Source organism: Zingiber officinale, chromosome 9A, assembly GCF_018446385.1.
Source record: "Zingiber officinale cultivar Zhangliang chromosome 9A, Zo_v1.1, whole genome shotgun sequence".
Lineage (NCBI taxonomy): Eukaryota > Viridiplantae > Streptophyta > Magnoliopsida > Zingiberales > Zingiberaceae > Zingiber > Zingiber officinale.
This window is the reverse complement of record NC_056002.1, coordinates 132,788,897-132,814,238: the sequence shown is the minus strand read 5'-3', so window position 1 is coordinate 132,814,238 and position 25,342 is coordinate 132,788,897. Positions and strand designations below refer to the sequence as shown.

The window sequence follows — 25,342 nt, the reverse complement described above, 5'->3', positions numbered from 1 at the left end:
GTAAATGGGAGGGGAACCTCGATAATTATATTATAGAGAAAATTGAAAGTGGATTAGGTTTAAGTCATAGTTAAAGATGAAAGAAAATCATAATTAATTTAATTAAAAAATAATTTAATCTATTTAAATATTACTAGTGATATAAGTAGATTGAATGGAGGGATAATATCCATGTAGCCAACCCTTAAGATCATGCTTACCCATACCAAGAGAATAGAGGAGGAAAGAATTCATGTACCCTCGCTTGTATACAATTTTGAGCCTACCCAAGACTGGGTGGACATGAGTATCATCCATAGAATTGAGAGTAAATTCCTTTTTTGCTATGTTGCCTTGAGTTTGAGTGAAGCTGACAAGTGAGGCTCATGTGTGTGGGTTGTAAGTGAGGCTCAATGGGTGGTGGGGGAAGGAGGTCAACAGAGACAAGGCTGAGTGCGTTAAGCCTCCATTTGAGCAACGGGCTCGAGATGTGGACTAGGGAGGGAGGCCACAAGATCGAGGTTAAGGGATGGGAAGCGATGGGTGAGGTATGCAGGGCAATGAGGCAAGGGAGAAATAGGAGGGTATGGATGGCATTCAATTCTTCCCTCACTTTGTCCCTCTTCTTTTTGCCCTTTATCCAGGTAAACAGGGATTGAAAGTGAATCAGAGGAAAAACCACAAAGAGAGTATAATCTGATGAGTACAAGTTCACAGGTGATTTAGATCATTCTTGGGAAATAGATTGCAAACTGCCATAAAAGAGTTCAACCTCTTATTCTAGTAATTATTCTGTTGCATGAATTTGAAACCTAAACAAAACTGATTATAACTAACCAGTCTGATGAAACCAGTAAATGGTGGGGTACCACGTGGACTACAAATTTCTGTTATACACACACACATGCACATATATGCCATCTGGTACACCAGTCAATAATTGATGAGGCATAACCTTCTTTTTCTTTTAATGTTTCTATTCGTACCATTCATCATCAATTAATATCTAATTTACTGAAAGCCTTTTTTTCCAATTCCTACTAAATGCGAGATCTACAATGTTATTTGCAGGTGGTGCTTTTGTTAGTTTTAGTTTGTGATATGCTGGTATATTCTCTCTGTCTCTCGAATGTGCTCATTTTTTTATTGCCTTTGAGAGTTGCGCCCTATGTTCGCATAATCTTTGTTATTTTATCAGTCAGGTAAAGGTTAGTTTATCATAATGTCATGCCCAATATCCATCGAGTAGATATTGCAACAAATATATTTTGTGGAATTTGTTAATTATGAAGAATATTGCAAAACAGGCACTTGTATGGATGTATGCTAACACTAGCTGGAATGGCTGGCACATACCTTAATATCTTGGTAAGGTTTAACTCAATCCGTCGTGCACTAAAATACTGGTGATTTTACTTTTTCTGTTGCTGCAATTAACCATGCTATTTACATTTTCATAGAATGAACGAGTTGCGTCCATAGGTCTGTGAAAGCTATATTTTGAGTTTGATTAGGACAAGCATTTATATAAATTTGGAACTTATGTTTTCCCTATAAAGTGCATCCTTAATTTGTTGATATCTGCAGGCTCTTTCCACGTTGTTCCTCTTGTTTTCCAGCTGGTTAGCTTATGTAATATTTGAGGACACAGAACAGGGGGAATCCATGTTTACTTCCTATGGGACCACATTATATCAGATGTTTGTATTGTTCACCACATCAAACAATCCAGATGTATGGGTTCCTGCCTACAAGTAAGTAGTTCATAGAATCCAATTCTTTTACAATATAACGTATATTAACATTGTCGTCGTTGTCATCATCGTCGTCATCATGCCCTATTTGTTCTGTTGGTTACATAACCTTTATATTTAAGATTTGAGTGAATAATAAGAAAAAATTTTTACTCAAATTTGCATGCTTACAAATTTACTCCATTCATGTATTTGAAAACATATTAAAAATCTAATCAATCAAAATGCACAATTAGTAATGGAAAAAAAAATGCCACTTTAATATTTTGGCATATCAGATACTTATGGTTTGATCATAAGTTGAGTACTGTCATTTATGATTCAACTTTGGCTTTAGTGACAATATTACGATGGCCTAAGCATTTTAGGCCATGTTGACAATATTTATCCATAGACTCAACTTTAGTGAGAGTACTAATTCTCTGCTGCAATCCATTCATTTATAATTGAAAAACTAGGCTAAGCAGTTTGGTTTGTTGGCATTTTGCACTTTTTCTATCCAAACTTTCAACTTTGGATAGAATCTTTGTTGGCTTAAGCAGTTTGGGTTTTGTTGGCATAAGTTGAGTACTGTCATTTATGATTCAACTTTGGCTTTAGTGACAATATTTATGATGACCTAAGCATTCTAGGCCATGTTGACAATATTTATCCATAGACTCAACTTTAGTGAGAGTACTAATTCTCTGCTGCTGCAATCCATTCATTTATAATTGAACAACTAGGCTAAGCAGTTTGGGTTTTGTTGGCATTTTGCAAATTTTCTATCCAAAGATTTTGTTATGCCCAAAGTGAACCCTCTTCTCATGGATGAAAAATATCACCTCCGTTACCTCCTAAACTGGTATACCCCATGGTTGAATTCATAGATGCATCCAAGAAGATCATGTACTCTGCTTCCTCTCTCCTAAGACAGCTCATGTGGCGCCCTTCCGGAGCCAGACCACCTCCATTACTCAGCTGGTAGATGTTGCTTATATCTTCCACTTCTCTTACTAGACCCACTTTTGAAGCTCTGGTTTAACTGGCATCTGGAAAGATTGGCCTAACAACCTCTTCTTCTTTAGCTCTAGGACTTGCAACAGCTTAATAAAAACACCAATCTCCATTGCTTCCTCGTCCCCCATGTCCTTGAACATAGCTCCCAATCCATCCACCTACTCTATTTGTTACCTGTAGAATTCGTCCAAGTTTCTATCTAAGCTTGCCCATAAGTTGCTTACAATATTGCAGCCCCTCAGCACATCAAGTAGGCTGTCTTCCTTGTCTCGGTAGTTCAGGCACCTAGTTCCCATGCTAATCATTCTCCTTCCTGACTCCATGTTGGTCAGGAGCAAGGTTTTAAATCCTGACTCATAATTCACTGTTTTGCTTGCCAGCTGACATGCAGAACAGTGAAGGTCGTTGAGGGTTTCTGTGGTGTTAGTAAGGTCACAAGAGAAGTCTGCAATGTTGGCTCTCAGCTGCAACAACTAGTGCCTGGCCCTAAGAAGCAACAACACATAAAAAACAAAAAAACAAGAGGGATAGAAATTGGAAGATAGATTGAGGGAGAGAGAATAACTAGTGGAAGAGAAGGGAGAAAGAAACTGAAGCTTGCTGTCGACTTTGGTTGAAGGAGAACGTTGTATGCGCAGGTCGGATGACATCACAAAGTAGAGAAAGAGAGGAACTACGAGAGAGAGAGAGAGAGTCAGGAGAGTACATGGAAAGAGAGAGGGAGGAGAGTATAATTAAATTCATCTTTTAAAAATTTTACTAGCCCAACCAAACATGACCAAACCAAATTATCCTAAATATAAATTTTGTTCAGCCTTAATTGGTTAAAATAACTTTGAATCATGTTGGGATTGAACCTATATGACCTTAAATCAGCCTTAAACCTTCAATCAGCCTTAAACTAAATGCGCTCCACCCAACCCTAAATTGATACCACTCGACCGAAAAAGCCTAAAATATTAGTTTGATTTAACTAATTAGTCATTTAAAATTTAAAAAAATTAAAATGTAAAAAATTTAAATAGGATAAGATCGATATTCAACATCCATATGTTGGATTTGAAGATATAAAAGATTTTCAAATTCAGCTTTGATTTTTTTGAAAAATCTTGAATCTAAAATTCTCAAATTTGATTAGGTTGAATTTTAGATTTTGTTTCTTTTAAATTCTCAAATTTGATTAGGTTGAGTTTTAGATTTTGTTTCTTTTAAATTCTCAAATTTGATTTTCTAAAAATATTTTGAAATATAATTTTACATAGCTACATGGAAGAAATAAAAAAAGGAAAAAAGAAAAGGGTAGCTCGGTGTACGAAGCTCCCTCCAATGTGGGATTCCAAGGAAGGGTCTATTATATGCAGTCTTTCCTGCTATGAAAGCAACTATTTTCAAGACTTCAACTCGTGACCTCTAGGTCACATGACAACAACTTTACCGTTGTGTCAAGACTCTCCTTTTATGACAGAAACAAAACCATTATTAAAATTAAGTCGGAGATTTTTTTTTTCAATTACTTCTACGCATCCAAGAAATAAAGTGATATTTAATACTTAAAGTTATCAAATATTCGTGAATAAATTTAAACATAACTGCACAAATCTATAAAAAAATGATGATAATTAATTAAGTTAAATATTAAACAAACTAAAAGTTAACATGTTCAAACTAAATTTATTTCTATTGCTCTTCAGAGATATCAAATTGGCCTTCAAAGAACACAATAGCTTGATGTAAGAGTAGAAAGAATCTCTATGATTGATTCAAAAAATGGCGTGGTAAAAGAAATAGGAGTAGACTATAAAATTGTTGATCTACAAAGGTAACTCAGGAGAGTAGCAATGTTTCGTATTTTACATGCGAGAATAGCCAAGAAAAATGTGAAAAATAAGTACACCCAAATATACATGGTGGTATTATGAGAGAAAATAATTGTGAAGGGGATCCAAACCATTGATTAAAATACCGTGTTGAACCAGTCGAAACAGGCAAAACATCTTGTTCCGCCCGCTGACCAGCACCGGCATGACTCCGGAACCAGGCCCTGCGGAGCATAGAGGCGTCATGCGACCCTGCGGTAGCAGCGGAGGCGTCACGTGATGTTGCGCATGACTTTTCTCGTGTCACGAGTGGGTCTGGTGTTTTTTAATTAAAACGTAGGTTAGATTACTTTAATTAACTTCTAACTAAGATTGGGATAATATAAAGAGACTTTATTAACCCTAATAAAATTATCTAATTAATTATATATTTATTTATTTATTTTAATTCTAAAAATATATAATAATTTATTTATTTATCTATTTTCATATTTATTTCCTTTTTTAAAAGATTATTTATATTTTTTATATTTTAAATATTTATGTTAAATATTTTATTTTTTAATTACTATATTATATATTTAAAAAATACTGAAATTATATTGACATGGCACGATATGATACCAAAATCGTATTGTTCCGATCTAAGACCGAAACCTCGGTACGGATTGAGATTTTAAACCTTGATCCAAACACACAAAACTAAAGGAAGCATGCAGTTTATTTGGTAGCATGTAGTGACAATGACATAAGAAGTTAGGAACTTCCTTATGAAATATTAGTGTACGAGGTGTCTGGATGCTTCCTCTTAGCAACACCATTCTATTGGGAGGTATGCCAACTTAGAAGATTGATAAAGGATAGGATAGAGAGAAATGATTAAAAGGTATAAAAAAAATACTTCTACTTCTTAGCATTTTTGTTTCTCAAAGCTACAGCAGACACTACAAATTGACTTCTGTCAACCCAAGAGGAATAGAAAGTAGAAAGTTTTTTTTAGCATCCTTTAAATAAGAAAAGCTATGCCTTTCTAGAGTAATCATGAATGAAAGAATAAATGAATGAAAATAACAAAGTATCTTAAATGAAATGTTGAGTAAACTTGACTTTGACACCAAATATTAGAATGTAATAAGGAAAAAGGTTCAAAAGCTCATTTGTTGACACCAGGAGCTGTAATTCAAGAAACCAGTTATCTGAAAGCTGAAACCAATAATCAGGTTCCGCTGCAGTCTGAAGGCTGATGGAAAAGAAGAAACCAAATGATCTGGAGAAAAGGGAACAGCATATCCTAAGAAATCTCTGTTGGGGCCCAGATTTGGAGTAATTCTTTTGAGAGCAGTAGATTGGTGCCAATGATGTACAAAGACCCAAAGAACAACAGATTGTGTGCAGAGAAGAGAGCTGGCTGTGAGTTATCTTCCATGCTACTTGCTGAAATTTCTTCTGAATAGGGAAATTGAGAACACATGGAGGGTACAAGCTGCACAAGGATAGAAAGGAGGGTAACAAGTTTTGAAACTTGCATAGGAAAAAATGAGAATTTTATATGGAACCGGAATTTTTCTTACATGTTAATGGGGAAAAGTTATTAACGTTTGTCCTTAAGGTAGTTGATGCAGTAGACAAATGTCGGAACACAATTCCACACGGAAAAAGTGGATCTCACAAAATGCACAAACCTCACAAAGAAAAATAATATTGTAAAATAAATTAAAGAACAATTCATTAGATAGGACCCTATAAACTCATAATAAGACCCAATTGTCTAAAAATTGTTTATGGCTATAAATTGCCACTTTAAAATTTACAATCTTAAAAAAACAAATAAGCTTATAAAACTTTAAAACTCAAACTTTAATATAAACCTTAAATTTAACCATAGGCGAAAAAGATGGGAAGTTCAACTTTTTGGTTTTGAACCACATCAGTATTCCCTATACCTTTTTTATATTACAATATTGTCATCTTATATAAATATCCTTAAGTTTGGTATATTTACAATTCGGTCTTCAATATGTTAAGATTATTTCTGTTTCTTGACATTATCAATTTGTATTTACAATTCAGTAAGTTTAACTCGTCTTGAGAGTAAAAACTGTAATTCACGTCCAACTGGAAACCTGTTTTTCAACGATTTCCAAGTTAAGAAAGTTTAAAATTCATTCTGTGATTATCATCGTCATGAAGAATTGGAGCATTATCATTTTGATGTTATGTTTATTATGGAACAGGAGTTCACGTTGGTCTTGCATATTTTTTGTTCTTTATATTCTGCTGGGTGTCTATTTCCTCACAAACCTTATTCTTGCTGTTGTTTATGATAGCTTCAAGAACCAGGTAACTCTCAACCCTACTAAATGATTCTGAGTATCAGTTTAATCTATTGATTCATGAATGTGACAGAGACTTTATTTGTAGCTTGCAAAACAAGTTTTTCAGATGGACCTAATGAGAAAAAACATCTTGGAAAAGGCATTCAATCTTATAAATGTTTCTGTAAGTTCTCTTCCAAGATTAAACCCCTACTTTTACAATTGATTTCCCCCCCACTTTTATGCTCTTTTCTTCTTAAAGACTACATTAATTTTATCATGAAATTATATCCAACCATCTAACAAGCAATGTTGGAATATAGATGTCACTCATTGGCATGACATGGAACTAATGAAGGCTATGTGATAATTTCTTTGGTATCTGCTGAGTTAGAAACATCTATACAACTAAAACATAGTTTACAAAATTCACATTTATAAACACAATTACAATTTCTCTGTCTTAATATAAGAAAAATCGTTAAGTAAACTTTGATTGCAAAATCATCCATAAATACATTTTCTTGTTCCTATAAACATAAGCAAAACATGACAACAAACACCAACAAGATTTAAGCATAAAGTTGAATGACATAGCAAAATAAGATAAAAAAGAATTGCAAGCAAAATCCTAAAATGCCTAAAAGCATGCAAAGTGCTTTCAGAATAGTTCTAGCAAATCTTATTGCAATCCACAGTCAACACACCGAAGAGCTTGAATACTAGGTATCCTCTTCTTGAGGCCTGGAGTGTCAACAGGAGGTCAATAAAGAAAACTGAATAGGACAAGCATAAATGATGAAATGTATAAAAAAAGCTAATGTATCAAATTATTGGAATGTATAATATGAATAGGTAATGCAACAATATAATAAACTCTACATGTATTGCAATTCATAATATAAATAAATATTGTAGTATTGTACTACATGGAAATCAACATATATAAATTCTACTACATAAGCAAACCAACTGCTATCTTCTGAAGGGCATTTAGACCCCTTCTAGGTGTTATCCTCTACATTCCTCCACCCTATGAGAGTGCCACCACATGCACACTGTACAAGAATGTGAGTACCAAAGGTAGCCTGAGCTCATCCTCACTACCATGGTCAATGAACAATTGATGAGAGAAATATATATATAGTATCAGTTTTCATCCTCAACATTATGCTGTGTTATGCATTATATCCATAAGATCTAAAGGATCTATCTAAGGTGTTTCCACACATTGTAATATAGAGCTACAACATGATATACAACACAAATAAACATGCTATTATATGTATTTGGATATGAACTCCACATGATACAAACAACATATAAAACATTCAAATAAATGGATATATGTATATACAAAAATAATTAGCATGCACAACAATCAATACGATGTATGAACAAAAAAGCTTCTAGAAGCCAATAGGATAATGCAAGCAAAACAAGGAAAAGGAACAAGATAATATCAATATTTCTCATAAGATCAATCCACCAAACTCATCAGATCTACACTTAACCATTCATCAACCCAATATAACCTAGAATTTCACATCTCAGATATAATCACTACACTAGAAAATCACACAACCTCACATACAGCATAGACTGTGATTTTGAGAGGAAAAAATAGAGTACATCTTATTCATGGATAGATGTAGTATAAATACACAAGGTATTACCTAAAATAAGAAGCTAAATATAGAAATCCTAATTAATAGAAAACTAATTGCGTGATTGATAACTAATTATAGGGAATAACTATAAATACAAGATATTAACATCTGTAGTAGAATATTAGAATAATCCAAATTAGGATAGTTTGATTTTCCACACTCTCCCTCAAACTATGTGATAGATACTCATTAAGCTTCTGAATAGAGCCTTGGTGAGAATATCCGCAACTTGTTGATGAGAAGGGACATAGTTCATTAACACACTCTTATCTTGTATCTTCTCATTGAGAAAATGCCAATCAATTTCAACATGTTTTGATCGATTATGTTGGACAGGATTCTTAGCCATTGTCATAGCTGACTGATTGTCACACATCACCTGTATAGGACCTTGGAAACTGATTATGAGCTCTTTTAACAATCGTTTTAACTATATTCCTTCCCAAACGCCTTGAACTAAGGCTCAGAGTTCCACCTCAGCACTACTACGAGCAACTACTGACTGTTTCTTGCTGCGCCAAGTAACCAAATTTCCCATACGAATGAACAATAACCAGATGTTGACTTTCGATCACTCTGAGATCCTGCCCAGTCAGCATCTGTAAAGATTTCCACCGATCGATTTGTTATTTTTTTAAAAGAGAAATCCTTTTCTAGGATCTCCCTTCAAGTATCTTAAGATTCTATGAACAACCTTCAAGTGATCAACTGAAGGATTGGTGAGGAATTGGCTAACATGATTCACTGCATAATTGATATTTGGCCATTAGTGAGTGAGGTAAATCAATTTACCTACTAGGCGCTGATACTACTCCCTATCAACAGTTTCTTCTTCTATTCTAGCCTTCAATTTGACATTAGGATTCATAGATGTTTCTGATGGATGACAACCACTCATACCAGTTTCACGAAGCAAGTGTAACATGTATTTGCGCTGAGAGACAGATATTCCTTGATGAGATCTACCAACTTCTTTACCAAGAAAATATCTAAAAAGTCCTAGGTCCTTCATCTCAAATTCCTTGGATAGGATATTTTTAAGTCGTTTTATTTCCTCTTCATCGTCTCCTGGGAGTACTATATCATCGACGTATATGATTAGAATGACCACCTTACCATTGGGGGCGTGCTTAACAAATAATGTGTGATCGATTTGGGATTGATAGTAGCCTTCCAGCTTTAGGACCTTGGAAAATCTCTCGAACCATGCCCGTGGTGACTGCTTGAGTCCATATAGAGATTTCTTGAGTTTACACACTTTCCTTCTTGTCCGACCATTCGCAAATCCTAGTAGAATTTCCATATATACTTCTTCAACTAAATCTCCATTCAAGAATGCATTTTTCACATCCAGTTAAAATATTGGTCACCCTTGATTTACGACACAAGATAAGAGAACTCTTATGGTATTGAACTTGGCAACTGGAGCAAAAGTCCCATGATAGTCAATCTCATAGGACTGTGTGAATCCTTTTGCTACTAGACGTGCCTTAAATTGATCAACACTTCCTTCTGCCTTCTGTTTCACGAAAAAAAATCCACTTACATCCAACAACTCTCTTCCCAGGTGGTATTGGTGCAAATATCCAAGTTTCATTGACCATTAGGGCCCGATATTCTTCAAGGACAGCAGTATGCCATGCAGGACTTTGTTGGGCTTCAAATACATCTCTAGGAGTCTGGATTTTGTCTAGTGTTGACACAAAAGCTCTAAACTTCCGTTAGAGACTGACATATAACAGATAATTCTAAATTTGATGCATTGTACAGAATCTGGTACCTTTTCGAAGAGCAATTGGTAGATCCAAATTGGAGATAGAATTATCTAGTGATTTAAAATCCACGGGCTCTGACTGTGGACTAATTGCTGGTTCAACCTATGCTATTTCATTCGTCACTGAATTCAGGATTGATTCCTGGTTGTGCTTGGTCTGTTCCAGGCCTTTTCTTCTCGTGTAAACTTTAATAGGCCTATCTGGAAGATGATATGACTGGGTGGACTGTCAGAGGTTGAAGTTGGTCAACCAAAGGAGATTGGTCGACCAAAGGAGGTGGTTGATTATCAGTAGATGGCTGAGACAAAAGTGGTAGAGTGTCAATGAGAGAGGACAAGTTCCAATTCTGAGATTCATGTGTACGACTCTCCCCTTAAATTTCGAAATTGGAGAAGAATGAACGTCTTCAAAAAAGGTGACATCCATGGTAGTGTAGAATTTCTGGGTTGTAGGTGAGAAGCATCCATGTGTACGACTCTCCCCTTTTTATTTGAGGAGTAACCAATGAACATGCATTTAATTGCACGTTCATCAAGTTTACTTCTGTTATGGGGGTAGACATGGACAAAGACAGTGCAACTAAAGATTTTTATCGGAATTTTCAAAACAAGATGAGAGTTTGGGTATAGGCGGACAAGGGCTTAGAGTGGTGTTTGGATGTTGATGACATGAGAAGACATCCTATTTATCAGATAGGTTGCTATAAGAACAGTTTCACCCAAAATCTTTTTGGGGCATTAGCTTGCTAATATATGACGATTTTTGCATTTAGCAATCCCGTTTTGTTGTGGAGTTTCTATACAAGAATTTTGATGTACAATGCTATGATCATTCAGATATAGACCAAGATTGGAATTAAAGAAGTCACGGGCATAGTCAGACTTGAAAACTTGGATATATGTGTGGAATTGATTCTTAATCATTGCATGAAAGTTTTTAAAAATATTGCTAGTTTCAGATTTATCTTTCATAAGGAATGTCTAACTTATTCGGGTATGATCATCAACTAATAGTAAGAACCAACGGGCCCAGTGAGATTGGTATTTTATTGGGACCCCAAGTATCCCTATGAATAAGGGAAAACTGATGAGACGATTATATGGAATAGGGGAATATGTGCAACGAGTATGTGTAGAGAGTTGACAAATATCATAGTAAATGAATTTGGTTTTTTACTATTGAAAAAAAATGATTAACCAGATTGGGTAACGTCAAGCCTGGGGTGACCGGCCCGACCCCATGGAAGTTTTTCACCTGCCATTAGGGTAAATCGGGAAGCGCTCGCAGCGGGCAGTCCAGGAGCTCAACATCCTTTAGCTGCGTGCCCCATGTGGAGGAAAAATTCATGCAAATTCGCCATAGCTGGGGCTCGAACCGCGGATGCTTGAGTGACAACGCTGCACCATAGCCCCGGGGGTGATTTTTTACTAATGAATAGTGATGGGAAGATGCATTAGGTACATAAATTTGGATGACCTAATTGATAGTGCCATAACATAATGCCACTATCTTTATAGGAATGAAAACAAGACTTAAGATACTTGACTGACTAACAAGAGAGAACTGAGTTGTGTACCATTGAGAGGATTGCTTGCTTTGAAGAGATATAATCCGGAACAGAGTTTAGCACTGGTAATCATCTTCCTCGAATCCAATGCCTGAAAAATACAAGATTGAGCAAAAAATTTAATCTCATAATTAAGGTTAGAATTAAGTTTACTTATAGAGAGTAAGTTACAATCTAATTTTGGGACATATAACATAGCTTAAAGGGTAATAGTGGGTGTCAGGCGTACAGTCTCTCTTCCAAAGACTTTGGATTGTGACCTATTAATTATATGTATAGTTTGAGAACCATAATATGGAATAAATATAGTGAATAATCTTCTAACACCTGTCATATAGTCGAAGGCGCCAGAGTCGACTATCCAAGAGGAGGATGGGTGCTGATTTGTTACATGAAAGGCAAAATGGTCAATACCTTGAGAACCTTCAGTGGTTGCTGCAACGACTTGGACTGTAATGGTAGTGACTTGAGACTTGAAGATTTGCCTGAGACCATCCATTTGTTCCTTAGTGAAGGGAGATGGTTTTGGCGCATCAACAGTAGTAGTATTACCTCGATGGTCATACTTTCGCGCAGGCTTCCAATTTGCTGGTTTGCTATGCAAATCTCAGCAATTGTCCTTATAGTGTCCTGGTTTCTCGCAATGTTCACACCATGGGTGTCCTCTTCGTGGAGCAGGATTTTAAAGCTGTTTTTGAGATGTGAATTCTTCTGTGGCAGTGGATAAGGCAATGACTCCGACAAAAGTGTCTTGGTTAGAGTTCCCATCATGATCCTTTTTCGGCTTTCTTCACGATGAACTTTAGAAAATACCTCTCAAAGATTAGGGAGAGGTTTCATGCTGAGAAGTCAGCATGCACCTCATCGAGAAACTTGTCTAGTCCCATAAGAAATCTGAATACTCGTTTAGTCTTAATAATCTTCTTGAAGTATGCAGCATCGTCGGTACACTTCCACTCATGAGATTCAAAATGATCCAATTTTTGCTAAAGCCTTGTCAATGTAGAGAAGAAGGCAGTGACTGATTGATCAGCTTGGTGTAGGTCTTGAAGAGTGCTTTCGACATGGAATAACTCTATGGTGTTGTCGTTGGTTGAGAATGTTTCACGAGCAACATCCCAAATTTCTTTCGTTGATGAATAGAGAAGAGAGTTTTCTCCTATTTCGGTGATCATGGAACTGATGAGCCATGACATGGCAAGATTATTTTCTGTTTTCCAATTTCTTATATTTGGATCACCAGCAACAGGTTCAACGGCTGCTCCCGTGAGATAATCATCACGATCACGGCCGGTCGCAAACATCATCATGGACTGGGATCATGGAAGATAATTGTGGTTATCGAGTTTGTGACCGATGTTAAAGGCAAAGGAGGAATCAGCTGGTGTTTATGGACTGCTTAGTATATTGGAAGAAACATGAGGGCTTGTGACTGATGAATCGTGAGAGGTTTGGTTGGAAAAGGCCATGGAGACTAAGGCGAACGATTACAAGGAGAAAGGGGCACTGTCGCTGCAGAGGAGAAGACAATGTCGCTACAGAGGAGAAGACATTGGCATTGCTGCGGACAAGACAACATCGCTGCAGAGGAGAAAACACGAGCACTGTAGAGGAGAAGACAGTGATGTCGTTGCAGAGGAGAAGTTGCAGCTGTAGTTGTTGGTGGCAGAAACAGTGGGTCCTAGGTTAACCTAGGCTTTGAGACCATGTGGTTTTGAGTGGAAAAAACAGAGTACGTCTTATTCATAGATAGATATAGTATAAATACACAAGGTATTACTTAAAATAAGAAGCTAAATACAGAAATCCTAATTAATAGGAAATTACTTGCGTGACTGATAACTAATTATAGGGAATAGCTATAAATACAGGATATTAACATATATAGCAAAATATTAGCATCATCCAAATTAGGATAGTTTGATTTTTTACATAGACTACCAATTGAATTTCTTCTTTTTAGCCCAAACACCACACTCTTAAATATCCGTCTTTGGTACATCCTCCTCCTAACCAATGTTCTACAAAAATACCCCCACAATTCGGCTACCTGCCAGAGATAAAACGAAGAACCCATGATGCCTCATTCACCCATTCCACCACCCCAACCATTGGAATATGTTATGAACCAATGTCGTCCCCTCGGGACGGTCTAGTGGCTAGCGCATGAGGTGTTGCCACCATGAGGTCTGGGATTCGAATCTCGGCAAAGTCGAGGTAAATGCCTCCCTTATGTGCTAGTCACTATTCCAAAGGCTAGTAGCCGTCCGCGATTTACCTCCTTCGTGTTGGCCCTGGGACGGGTTGGCGGGGGCGTTGGGGGCGAGCGTATTCGCCTGTTGCCACCATGTCATGATTTCTTCCTTTTATGGTTCCACTTGACTCAAAGGAGAAGGAAGAGGAACCTACGGAGCAATTCGTCAATCAAACACCAAAAGCACCGCTGTGGATGGAAGAATTGCGTCTCCTTGCTGTCACAAATGATCCACATTCACTCGGACTTGCTAAAGATCAAACAAAATAAGCATCAATTCTACTAACACAAAACATCCAAATTTCCTAAAATATACAACACATCCAAAGCATACTCAAGCCAAAATCCATGCAATCGAACTTGAATTGAGCATGGTTCGAGTCTAAAGCACACTCAAGCCAAATTTCAGGCAATATAATCCTCAAATGAACCATCTAATAAAACTAATTAACTCCAATTCTCTCTCTAATCCCCTAATAGATGTAATCAAACATTGGTACATAACAATGGAAGTGTGCTAAGTTCCATGAAAGTCCAACGAAATAATTTTCCTTGAGTTCAAATTCTTATCATTGTGTTACAACTTCCTTAGTTTGCTATATACTAATAATTCAGATATCCACCTATTGAATTCCTTTCATTGTTAAACTTGATTCTATATGGTGACCATTTTGCATCAATGGTTGCATGTGTAAGTTTTCTTAATTTTTTTTTCTTTTTGTGGCCTGTGTGAGTTTGCAAAATCTAGATATGGGTTGGCAGAGCATTTTTAATCACATAATTTGAATTATATCCTTTATAAGTGTCTTTTGGAATCCAACTTCATTCCATACTTGTACAGACCAAGACTTGAAACTTTCTCTTTATTGTCTTCAAGTGTTTCATGGGACTTGATGAAACATACTTTGATTTAGTAATCTTTATGGAGAAATTTTATTTTGCACTGATCCAATAGTTTAACCTACTTTTACAAAAATGCAATTGAAGTTTTTTTTGGTTAAAATTTCCTTTTTAAATAATTGTTTATTTGCAAAAAGCTCATCAGAGTTTCATTATGTCAAAATTCCTTCTAGATTCTAGAGTTTACCTTTTGTTTCCAAAATACGTTAAAGGTTTGATATTATCAAAATGCTCTTCTAACATTACAAACTTATTTGAGGATAAATTGATTAGGATTTGTAAATCCAAGGATCTTATTATAATTGAAACAATTGAGTAATCTGCAAATGAAGGGTAACCTCTCATGGCTTTTCGCAATACTGAAACTCTAGTAGCATTTTACCAGAAGGGATAAACTTAGGTTGCAAAATGAAATTACTTTATCTTTTGAAAGATAGAAATATTGATTTCTCCTTTGCAGTAGAGAACCAATACTTAGGAGGTGCTTGGTAGGTGGGTTTCGGATGTTGGAATGGGAATGAAATCTATTTCATTCCCATTCTTGATGCTTGGTAGATGGAAATTGGAATCAAAATATGGATTTGATACCCCTACTTTCATAACCCACCCACCCCTAGGTTATCGTTAAACCCATTCCTCCCTATTCATGTGTTTTTTTTTTGACGACCCAACCCCTCGAGTAGAACCTTTTCTTCTCTTTTGATTTTCGCATTTCTGCGTTATTCTTCCTCACTCGCCGCTGCGCCTCAACTCGCCTCTTTGCCACAGTCTGGTTTGTCGAAGGGGAGTCAGTTGCCTTAACTCGTCTTTCTTTCTCTTTTGCTTTTCGCATTTCAGCGTCTTTTTTTTACCTAATTTTCGTCAATCGGAATTAGTATCCTTTATTTTCTATTGCCTCTTTATTTCTATTGGTGACAACAGTGGTCATTTTTCTAGGACTATGGAACTCGATCGCCGCTTTTGAGAATAATGGGAATAATATCCATTCCAGTATATATACCAAGCACCATCAATCCAGTAATCATTCCCATTGCCATTAACCTCTCAATCAAAACCCATTATCATTTCCATTGCCAAATATATACCAAGCGCCCCCTTAGTATAAAGTTGGCATGGAGTTGATACTGTTGTTTCTAAAAGAAAACTATTACATTGTATGCATAAGATTCAACCATTTTATCCTATAACTAAATCCCCAATGTGGCCATAGATCTATTCACTATCCATTCATGAATAAATAATAAACAATAATTATAATACATGTTGTACTTAAGATCTCTGGTTCAAAAGCTAATTTTCAAGATGACCTAAAGGGCAATGGATGCTGAGAGAAGTCTTCAACATCTTCCCTCTTCATCGGGCCAAAGATGACAAGGAAAAGATGGTGCCCCTAGCAAAGCAAGAGTTTACCACCTATCTTTTGAATTTAGGTGAATCTTTGTCATCAATTGGAGTTACAAAAAATGCATGTGTTATTCCCCTTACCTTAATGACTTCCCAGCCCCAACTACCCTTGCTCATTTCCACTGTTCTTGAGCAATTGTACATTTGATTCTTGGTGCTAGGCTCTTGACAATTTGATGAAGGACAAATACCCTTGTTCAAAGTGCGTTTGCCAATGGGCTAGATCAGATATTGGATCTCTTGCTTATTGTGACATATAGGAAGGGTGTCAGAATGACCACTTCCTTAAAGATTAGGGTTGCTAGTAGTGTTGGAGTAGAGGCAGGGCATTGCTTGGTGGCCAGGATGCTAGGTTGTGGGTGCGTGCAGTATGGATAATGAGAAAACTTCTTTTAGTGAGATCAATTTAGATTTTTGTAGCGTTTGACTAGGCTTGGTTGGAGAAACTAGGGCTTTGATACAAGATAACTTTGTCCTAGATAGCTCCTCTACTTATATATAAATTATACTATAAGTTACAAAAAAGTCCTTGTCTATTAAAATATAATAATTAAGTCCATATAATATTGACTATGACACTTGGTAATAATGAAGATAAAGACATGATACTTTAATGGCTTGATAATTATGATCGTGTTCATACATGTACTGTAAATTTTTGAAATGGATATTGATTTGAAAAAAGCCATCAGTGTTGAATCAAAAGAATATCAAATATGCCATTCAGCAAGTTATTTAAGGAATTAAATGTGATGAACCTTATTCCTAAATTATGATAATCTTCATAAATCATGTAAACCTCTCATCTATGAGCCAATACTTACCTGGTCCAAATAGTTTTTGCCACGTTTGTATTGTTATTATATGCTATTTGCTTCTGGTTATTCAATGGTATACTTATAAATTATAAAAAGGTGCTGATGCATTGCTTAAGTGTTTGATTTATGTTACTTGAACATCAATTTCAGGGCTATTTGAACAAGCAACAATGTAGTCATCTATTTGAAGAATTGAATGAATATCGGTAAGAAGTATTACTATACTTGTTCTTGAATAGTTCCAAATATTTCCTTAATTGTAGGGATTATGATTGATTTAGATTAGCTTGATTATAGGGATTAAGATGGATTGTAATTAATGATTGAAAGACATTACATAATTATATGATACTTTTTCCTTTCTTATGTATATAAATACCTACATGTAAGTAGATTAGGTATGTAAGCAGATTAGGTGATTGGAAAATATATTATCTCTTTCTCTTTTACATGGTATCAAAGTAAGTTCTCCTTTACCTCTCTTTTTTCTGCCACTACTACTATTGTTGCACCTCCTACTACTATCAACACCCCTTGCTGTCGATTTCGGCGCCGACGTCCCTTGTTGCTGATTTTGGTGCTGACATACTTTGTCGCTGATTTCGGCGCCGACATCCGTTGCTGTCGATTTTGATGCCAATGTCCTTTGCTGTCGATTTCAGCGTCGACGTTCCTTGCTGTCGATTTCGGTGTTGACGTACTTTGCTGTCGATTTCGGTGCCTACGTCCCTTGCCACCCCCTTTTATTGTGGCTGCTGCCTGCTACTGGATCAACCAACACTATCCTAATCTGCTACTACTACAATGATTTCCTCCTATGATGAAGTCTTCATATTCTAGATCCAATTTGGCTACCACTATTAAATTAAATGAGACCAATTATCTCTTGTGGTCTTGTTCGTTTGAATTATTCATGGGATCTCACAAGAAGAAGGACCATATTCTGTCCGGCCCTCCTAACCCTAAAGATCCGAAATATTTAAATTGGGTTACAGATGATTGTTCTATTATGGCTTGGCTTCTCAACAGCATGGAGAAGTCCGTGAGCACTAATGTTATGTTTGTGGAAATTGCCAAGAAGAGGTGGGATGCCTTATGGGGCATGTATTCGAATGACAAGAACGTTTCTTGGGCGTTCGAATTATATGAAAAACGCTTCTCTCTTCGCCAGGATAGTTAATCTGTTAGTAACTCTTTTGCTACTCTTAATGGGGCCGATGAAATTCTGCTCTCTTGTGATGCTGAAACTCGAAAGAATTCTTGGTTGTGAAGTTCCTATCCGGTTTGGATTCCACTCTACGACCAGTTCGGGATAACCTGTTGACAAGTGATAACATTCCGACGTTATCGAATGCTCTATCTCGGGTTCTTCGTGTGACTACAGGCTATCTGATACCAATTTTTCCTCATCTTCCGACACTTCGGCTATGCCTACTCGTGGTCATGGGTTCTTTTAGGGTCGTAATAGTGGTCGTGGTGGTGGATTTGATATCATCATCAGTAGTCGTTCTTGTGTTCACTGTGGTCGTTCCAGCCATGCCTCCGAGAAGTGTTGGGTGAAGTTTGGTAAACCTAGCTAATAATGCATCTACTGAACTATCGACTCCATCACCAAACACTACAATCATGAAGATATGGTCTCTGTTTCTCATACCGATTATGAGAAATTGCTTCGCTCTTCTACTAGCATTCCCTCTACCACTACTGCCTCATCCTCTCCAGGTGCGTTTGCTGTGTCTTGTGATAAGTCTTGGATGCTAGATTCCTGTACATCTGCTTGTATTACTGGTAACAAGTCTGTTTTTTCTTTTTCTTTTGTTTCCGCATCTTTATCCCCTGTTCGTCTAGCCAATGATACCTATTCTCCGATTATGGGAAGAGGTGTTGTCAGACCCATTGTAAATATCACTCTTGAAAATGTTCTCTTTGCACCTAAATTTCCTTTTTATTCATCATATTGTATTTTTCAAGACCTACATGCGAAGAGGATGATTGTTGGAGGACATGAGAGTGATGACTTATATTATTTGAATTCGGTTACACCTACAAGTTCCCGGGCACTTAGTAACTGTGTCTCCTTATTAGTTGCATTGTCGTCTTGGTCACCCATCTTCTGCTCTCAAAAGTTTAGTTCCCGTTCTGTTACGGTCCAGTGCGAGTTCTATAAGTTCGACAAATATCATTGTACTTCTTTTACTTCTAGAGTTGGTAAACATCGTTCTTTTGTATTTGAACTTATTCATTGTGATGTTTGGGGACAGTTGAGTCGAAAAGAGGTTTTCAGTATTTTATAAATGATTATTCTCGCATGACTTGGTTATATTTATTCAAAAATAGGAGTGAAGTTCCGGAGGTGTTAACATCATTTTATAATGAAATAAAAACTCAATATTATCTTGTTTTGCGCATTTTTCGTACCGATAATGTACTTGAGTTCACTCAGATGACAATGTCTACATTCTGTGATTCTCATGGCACAATTCATCAAACCTCTTATTTATACACTTTCTAACAAAATGGAGTCGTTGAATGTAAATATCGTCATATTTTAGACGTAGCTAGTACTCTTCTTTGTCACATGCATATTCTCACAGCTTGCTTTCTCATAAATAGGATGTTGTCTACTGTGTTATATGGGGATATTACCTTATGTTGTTTTCATCCTGATAAATCTCTTTTCTATATGCCTCTTCGCATATTTGGTTTTGCTTGTTTTGTTCATAATTTTACTCCTGGCTTGGATAAAATATCTCCTTGCTCTATTAAATACATCCTACTTGGATATTCTCACACACAAAAAGGATATCGTTGTCTTGACCCACTCCCAAAACGCTGTTACACCTGTGCTCATGTTACATTTTTTTTATCCCAACCATACTTTTCCCCATGTAGTTCAACATCTGCACCACTATCTATCCCACCATCCATGTCCCCCACTACAGTTGCTCTGTCTCTTAAACCATTGTAGGTGTACACAAGGCGTGCTCGGCCAGAACCAGATTTATGTCCTCTTCTTGCAGCTCCTGATGCTCCGCACCACTTCGATATTGATCTACCTATTGCTCTTCGTAAAGGTATTCGGTGTTGCATTACTCATACTTTGTCCAATCATATCTATTACCTTGGTCTACATTTCGTGCTTTTGCTATTTCTATATCATCAATAGAAGTTCCAACTTCTTACCCTGAGGCTTATCAACATTCAGCGGCTTGGCGAACAATAATGAATGAGGAAATGTCTACCCTTATCTCTCGTGGTACTTGGGAGCTGGTGGCTGCACCATCCTATGTTGATATTTTTGCCTATCGTTGGGTATTTACTCTGGAATTTAGAGCTGACGGTACTATTGATCGATACAAAGCTTGTCTAGTGGCCAAAAGATTTACACAGGCTTATGATGTTGATTACTTTGAAACGCTCTCTCCTACCGCTCGCCTTAATTCTATTAGAGTTCTATTCTCCTTGGTTGTTAATCAATCTTGGCCAATGTATCAGCTAGATGTGAAGAATGCTTTTCTTTATGATGATTTGCACGAGACCATGTTTATAGAGCAACCTCTCGGGTATGTTGCTAGGGGGAGAATGCTACTATGGTTTGCAGACTTAAAAAACTATTTATGGTCTTAAACAAAGCCCTAGAGCCTAGTTTGATAAATTCAGTAATATAATCAGTGTTGTTGGCTTTAAACAGTACAAATCAGATCATTTTGTGTTTGTATGACAGAGCACAAATGAGATTATCATTCTTATTGTTTATGTTGATGATATCCTAATTTCTGGCAGTGATATATGTAGGATAGACGAAGTTAAGAAGTATTTGCAGTAACACTTTGTGACGAGAGATATGGGACGTCCTAAGTATTTCTTGGGAATTAAAATTGCTCACAACAAATTTGGAATTTCATTATGCCAACGGAAGTATGCTACAGATTTACTCAAAGAAACTGGATTGCTTGGAACGAAGCCGGTTGATACACCTTTGGATATCAATTTAAGTGTTTGAAATGATACTTGAGAGTTCCTTGAGGATAAGGTAAAATATAGACGGCTTGTGGAAACTCATCTACTTAACAGTAATAAGACCTTACATCTCCTTTGCAGTTGGAATAGTTAGTCATTTTATGCATAAGCCGAAGCAAGTTCACTGGGATGCCGTTATTAGGATTCTTAAGTACATTAAGAAATCTCCAAGAAAAGGATTGTCATAAGAGAAATGGGTATATAAAGATCGAAGCTTATTCTGATGCCGACTATGCCAGATCTAAGATCGATAGATGATCTACTTCTGGGTATTGTACTTATGTAGAGAGAAATCTAGTAACATGGCGTAGTAAGAAACAAACTGTTGTTGCTAGATCGACTGGTGAAGCCAAGTATAGAGCCATGGCTCATATTATAACCGAGATGTTATGGCTGAAGAATTTGCTTGAAGAATTAGGGTTCATCTACAATGAACCATTGTCAATGTATTGTGATAATCAAGCAGCTATTCACATTACAAGTAACCTAGTTTTTCATGAGAGGACTAAGCATATTGAGGTTGACTATCACTTTATTCGTGAGTGTGTAATGAGTTAGAAAATTGCCACTCCATTCACATTATCATCCAACCAAGTTGCCGATATCTTCACTAAAGTATTAGGAGGAAAACGATTCTCAGAACTTTGTGACAAGCTGGATTTGATTGACATATATGCTCTAGCTTGAGGGGGAATGTTGAATACTTACAAAGATTCCCTTAATTGTAGGGATTATGCTTGATTTAGATTAGCTTGATTATATGGATTAAGATGGATGGTAATTAATGATTGATAGACATACCATAATTATAGGATCCTCTTTCACTCCTTATGTATTTTCTACATGTAAGCGGATTAAGTGATTGGAAAATATATTATCTCTTTCTCTTTTACACTTGTGAACATGGATTTCTCATTTTCTTTAATGTCTAGGGGTAGCAAATTAAATGTTGAAGCTTTACTTATGCATCTAGCCCAGTAATATTGTATGTCTGCCTATGTAGATTACAATCACATGTTTTCTGGAATTTGTTTGTAAGATATATCTGCATGTCCGTGAGTGCAAAAGTAGACTAGATGCAGATCAGCGCACACAACATGGCTAAAGCAGTTGAGCTAGACATGTGTTTCTGTTCTCTCTCTCATTTTGAGCTAGCCTTGTGAACATGTTTATTCTTTGGATGTAAACTTTAATGCTTCATGCATTCACGATATCCACATTACAACCTTCTCTAACTGTTTTCTTAAACATTCTTACATTTTGCTAATTGAATATGAACCTGAACCCAACACATGCTTGATCAGAACCCTATGTAATGTTTTTGCTACCTTGCTTCCAAATAATAATATGATTTGGTGTTGCCTAGTCTATTTGTTTACTTGTTGACGTTAGTATGCTATAAAATTCTATGTTTGTATTAGGTCTTTGCCAAAAATTTCAAAAGAAGATTTTGAATTGATATTCGAGGAGCTTGATGACAGTGGTGATTTCAAGGTAAAGAATTCTTGTCTATCTATGTTCAGCTAAGTAATTACCAGTCAATTCTTTGTGCATAAACATCTCTTCCCTTTCTCTTTCATGCCATGACTAGACTTATGATACCAGATGGTTAATGGCCTCTTTGCTTCCTTAAATAAGGGTGAATCTTTGGCTAATAATGATCACATATACTTTTTCAGGATAGATGTACCCAAAAGCTTATAAAGATTTGTCCTAGGAGAAAATTGACAGTTCTATTCTCCTAATCCGATGCAAAATAGGAATTTGGTTTATTTTTAAGTTATGATTTGTAAGGATTAATTATTGTATTCGAATAATCTCCTCTTTAAGAGAATTAGTTTTTAAGTAATTATTTTTAGTTGTTAATTTTTTTGCACCCCAACCTCACTTAGTGGGGTAAAAACTTGGTTGTTGTTAATTTTTTGTGGCGTTGAGTAGTTTTGATATGTTTTAATTTAAAGTCAAAGTATTAAAGTGTCTTGTGTCTGACTCAAGTATGGAGGGGTAGATGAAGAGTCAAAATATCAGAGCTTTTCCCCATCAAGCATTGTAATACCAAGGTTATCTTTTTTCCTCTCTCTGTGTGTTCAACTCACTAGAGATCTTGGAAGTTGGAACAAAATTGAATCTTACTTGAGCAGGAAGAATTCCTCATATCTAGTTCCCATCATCCATTCTTTCTTCTTTTCTCTAATTTCTCTCCATTTTCCTCCCTAATTTCTCCAACTCTTTGGAATCCGATATATTCTTCAGAGATCTAACTTCTTGCTTTATTCACAGTAGTAACTACTTGCTCGACCTTCTTTTGTTGCAGATTTAGTCCTATTTCACCAGTTTTTTCTACTCTCTTTTCCTTTTCCATCTCCAGAGCTGCTATGATCTCACTAAATCATCTTCCAACATCAGTCTACTCTCCTTGACTGCTCTTTTTTCTCATCTTCATCCATCTTCAAGTCTCCTCCTAATCTGGCCCATCTCTGCTTATTCTTCTTCTCGGTCGGAGCATGGAGGTAGCTTAATGGACTTCTATAGATCCACAGCTTCGATAGAGCTACTTATTTTTTTTTTCTTTGTTTCCTTTTATTTTCCTGCCTTCTTTCTGCCTTTATGTTCTGATTTCTCTTCATTCTTTAAAAATAACCTCTATTTCATTTGCTTGCTGTATGTGTATGTGCACCACCTGAAGACATGAAATTTATTCTCTCTGCTACCAATGAAGATCTAAACAGAAAATATTCTGTTAAGATTTAAACATCTCGTTCTGAGCTATATTTTTGGTCCCTAGCCAAAATGAGATGTGCCCATATCGTGTCAGGCATGCCGACATGTGGTGATAGAGACACCAATGAGGAGGAAGGAATCAAGGAGGAGAAGAGGAAGAAGATCCAAAGGAGAGGAAACAGAGAACAGGATATCTTGAATCCTAGTCCTTATGATCGCTTCAAATCACTCATGGAAGTCTTATATTGAAACTCCAAGTCTTTGTGACCACTGCCTTCATTGTGGACTGGCAGAAGCCATGTGCAAAGGCTTTGATTCCTTTGTGGTCATTATTGTTGTCATGGACCTTACAAAAGTCAATGTCTTTGTGTTTGTCGTTGTTGTCGTTTGGGTTTCATTGTCTCCATCAGTTTCTTATGCCTATCAGTGGGCAGATTAGGATGTTTCACATATGTTGAATGACATGAAACAAATTTTTAGCCGCTATTATGTTCTCATTTTGGTAGTTCTAGCAAAGGGATGAGATTTTTTTAACCATGTATCATGATCTCATTTTGATACTTTTAGCAAAAGGAACTGTTATGCTATCCCTTTTAGCTCTCGAGATTTCTCTCATTTAATTTCATCCTTTTTTTCTATGTTTTCTCTGTCTTTCATTCTTTCCTCTCTCTTTGTGGATCAGAGACATTATTGGTTGTGTGTCAATCAGGGTCAAAGGAATCGTCGGTGCCCTACTCTATTAACTCATTAATTTTGTTTTGCTTGTGTGCAAATATGCTGCATTCATTTTCTAGTCATGGCCTTGGTTGGGATTTTTTCATATTTTTTTTAGAACTTTTCTAATTAATGAACAAGATAGGACTAGAAAATCTCTACGCCCAAGCTTGAGGGAGTGTAAAAAGTGTTAGGCTGATAAGATTATTAGTGCAGTGGAATTAGTCCCACTTGAACCTACGTTTTTTCTTTCCTGATGAAGTTTTTGTTGGGTCAAAGACTTCATCACAGGAAGATTTTTTTTCTAATTGAAGTTGGGTTTCCTGTAAATTAATGCTTAAGGTGTAGATGACACAGTTTACTTGACACCAGAGAATTAGAGAATATGATTATAATCTGTTTTTTTCTCTTTAATAATGCAACATTTGAAGAATATAAACTGAGTGCAATTTTTAGGCATTTATTGACTATTCCATACTTAAAAGAATCTGGACCAAAATTGTCCTTTTCTTGGTTAAATGCTAATGAGAGAATTACTGATTTGAATCTTATACAGCTTTATCTGTCTTTATTTTCTTTTGTAAGAACTTAACCAATCCATTATATTCATTATCTGGTTTGACTGGATCATTTTT

The 25,342-nt window shown here is 36.3% G+C and overlaps 1 protein-coding gene across 1 annotated transcript in view; it reads left to right on the top strand.

Moving 5' to 3' along the window:
- LOC122019819 (two pore calcium channel protein 1) overlaps positions 1 to 25,342 on the top strand; it is a 58,280-nt gene that overhangs the window by 4,660 nt on the left and 28,278 nt on the right. Inside the window, exons 5-11 of the mRNA XM_042577362.1 lie at positions 1,051 to 1,181; positions 1,287 to 1,347; positions 1,567 to 1,733; positions 6,784 to 6,889; positions 6,971 to 7,048; positions 17,403 to 17,458; positions 22,694 to 22,766. Of these exons, the coding sequence (XP_042433296.1) occupies positions 1,051 to 1,181; positions 1,287 to 1,347; positions 1,567 to 1,733; positions 6,784 to 6,889; positions 6,971 to 7,048; positions 17,403 to 17,458; positions 22,694 to 22,766 (672 nt within the window). The remainder of the gene's footprint in view (positions 1 to 1,050; positions 1,182 to 1,286; positions 1,348 to 1,566; positions 1,734 to 6,783; positions 6,890 to 6,970; positions 7,049 to 17,402; positions 17,459 to 22,693; positions 22,767 to 25,342) is intronic.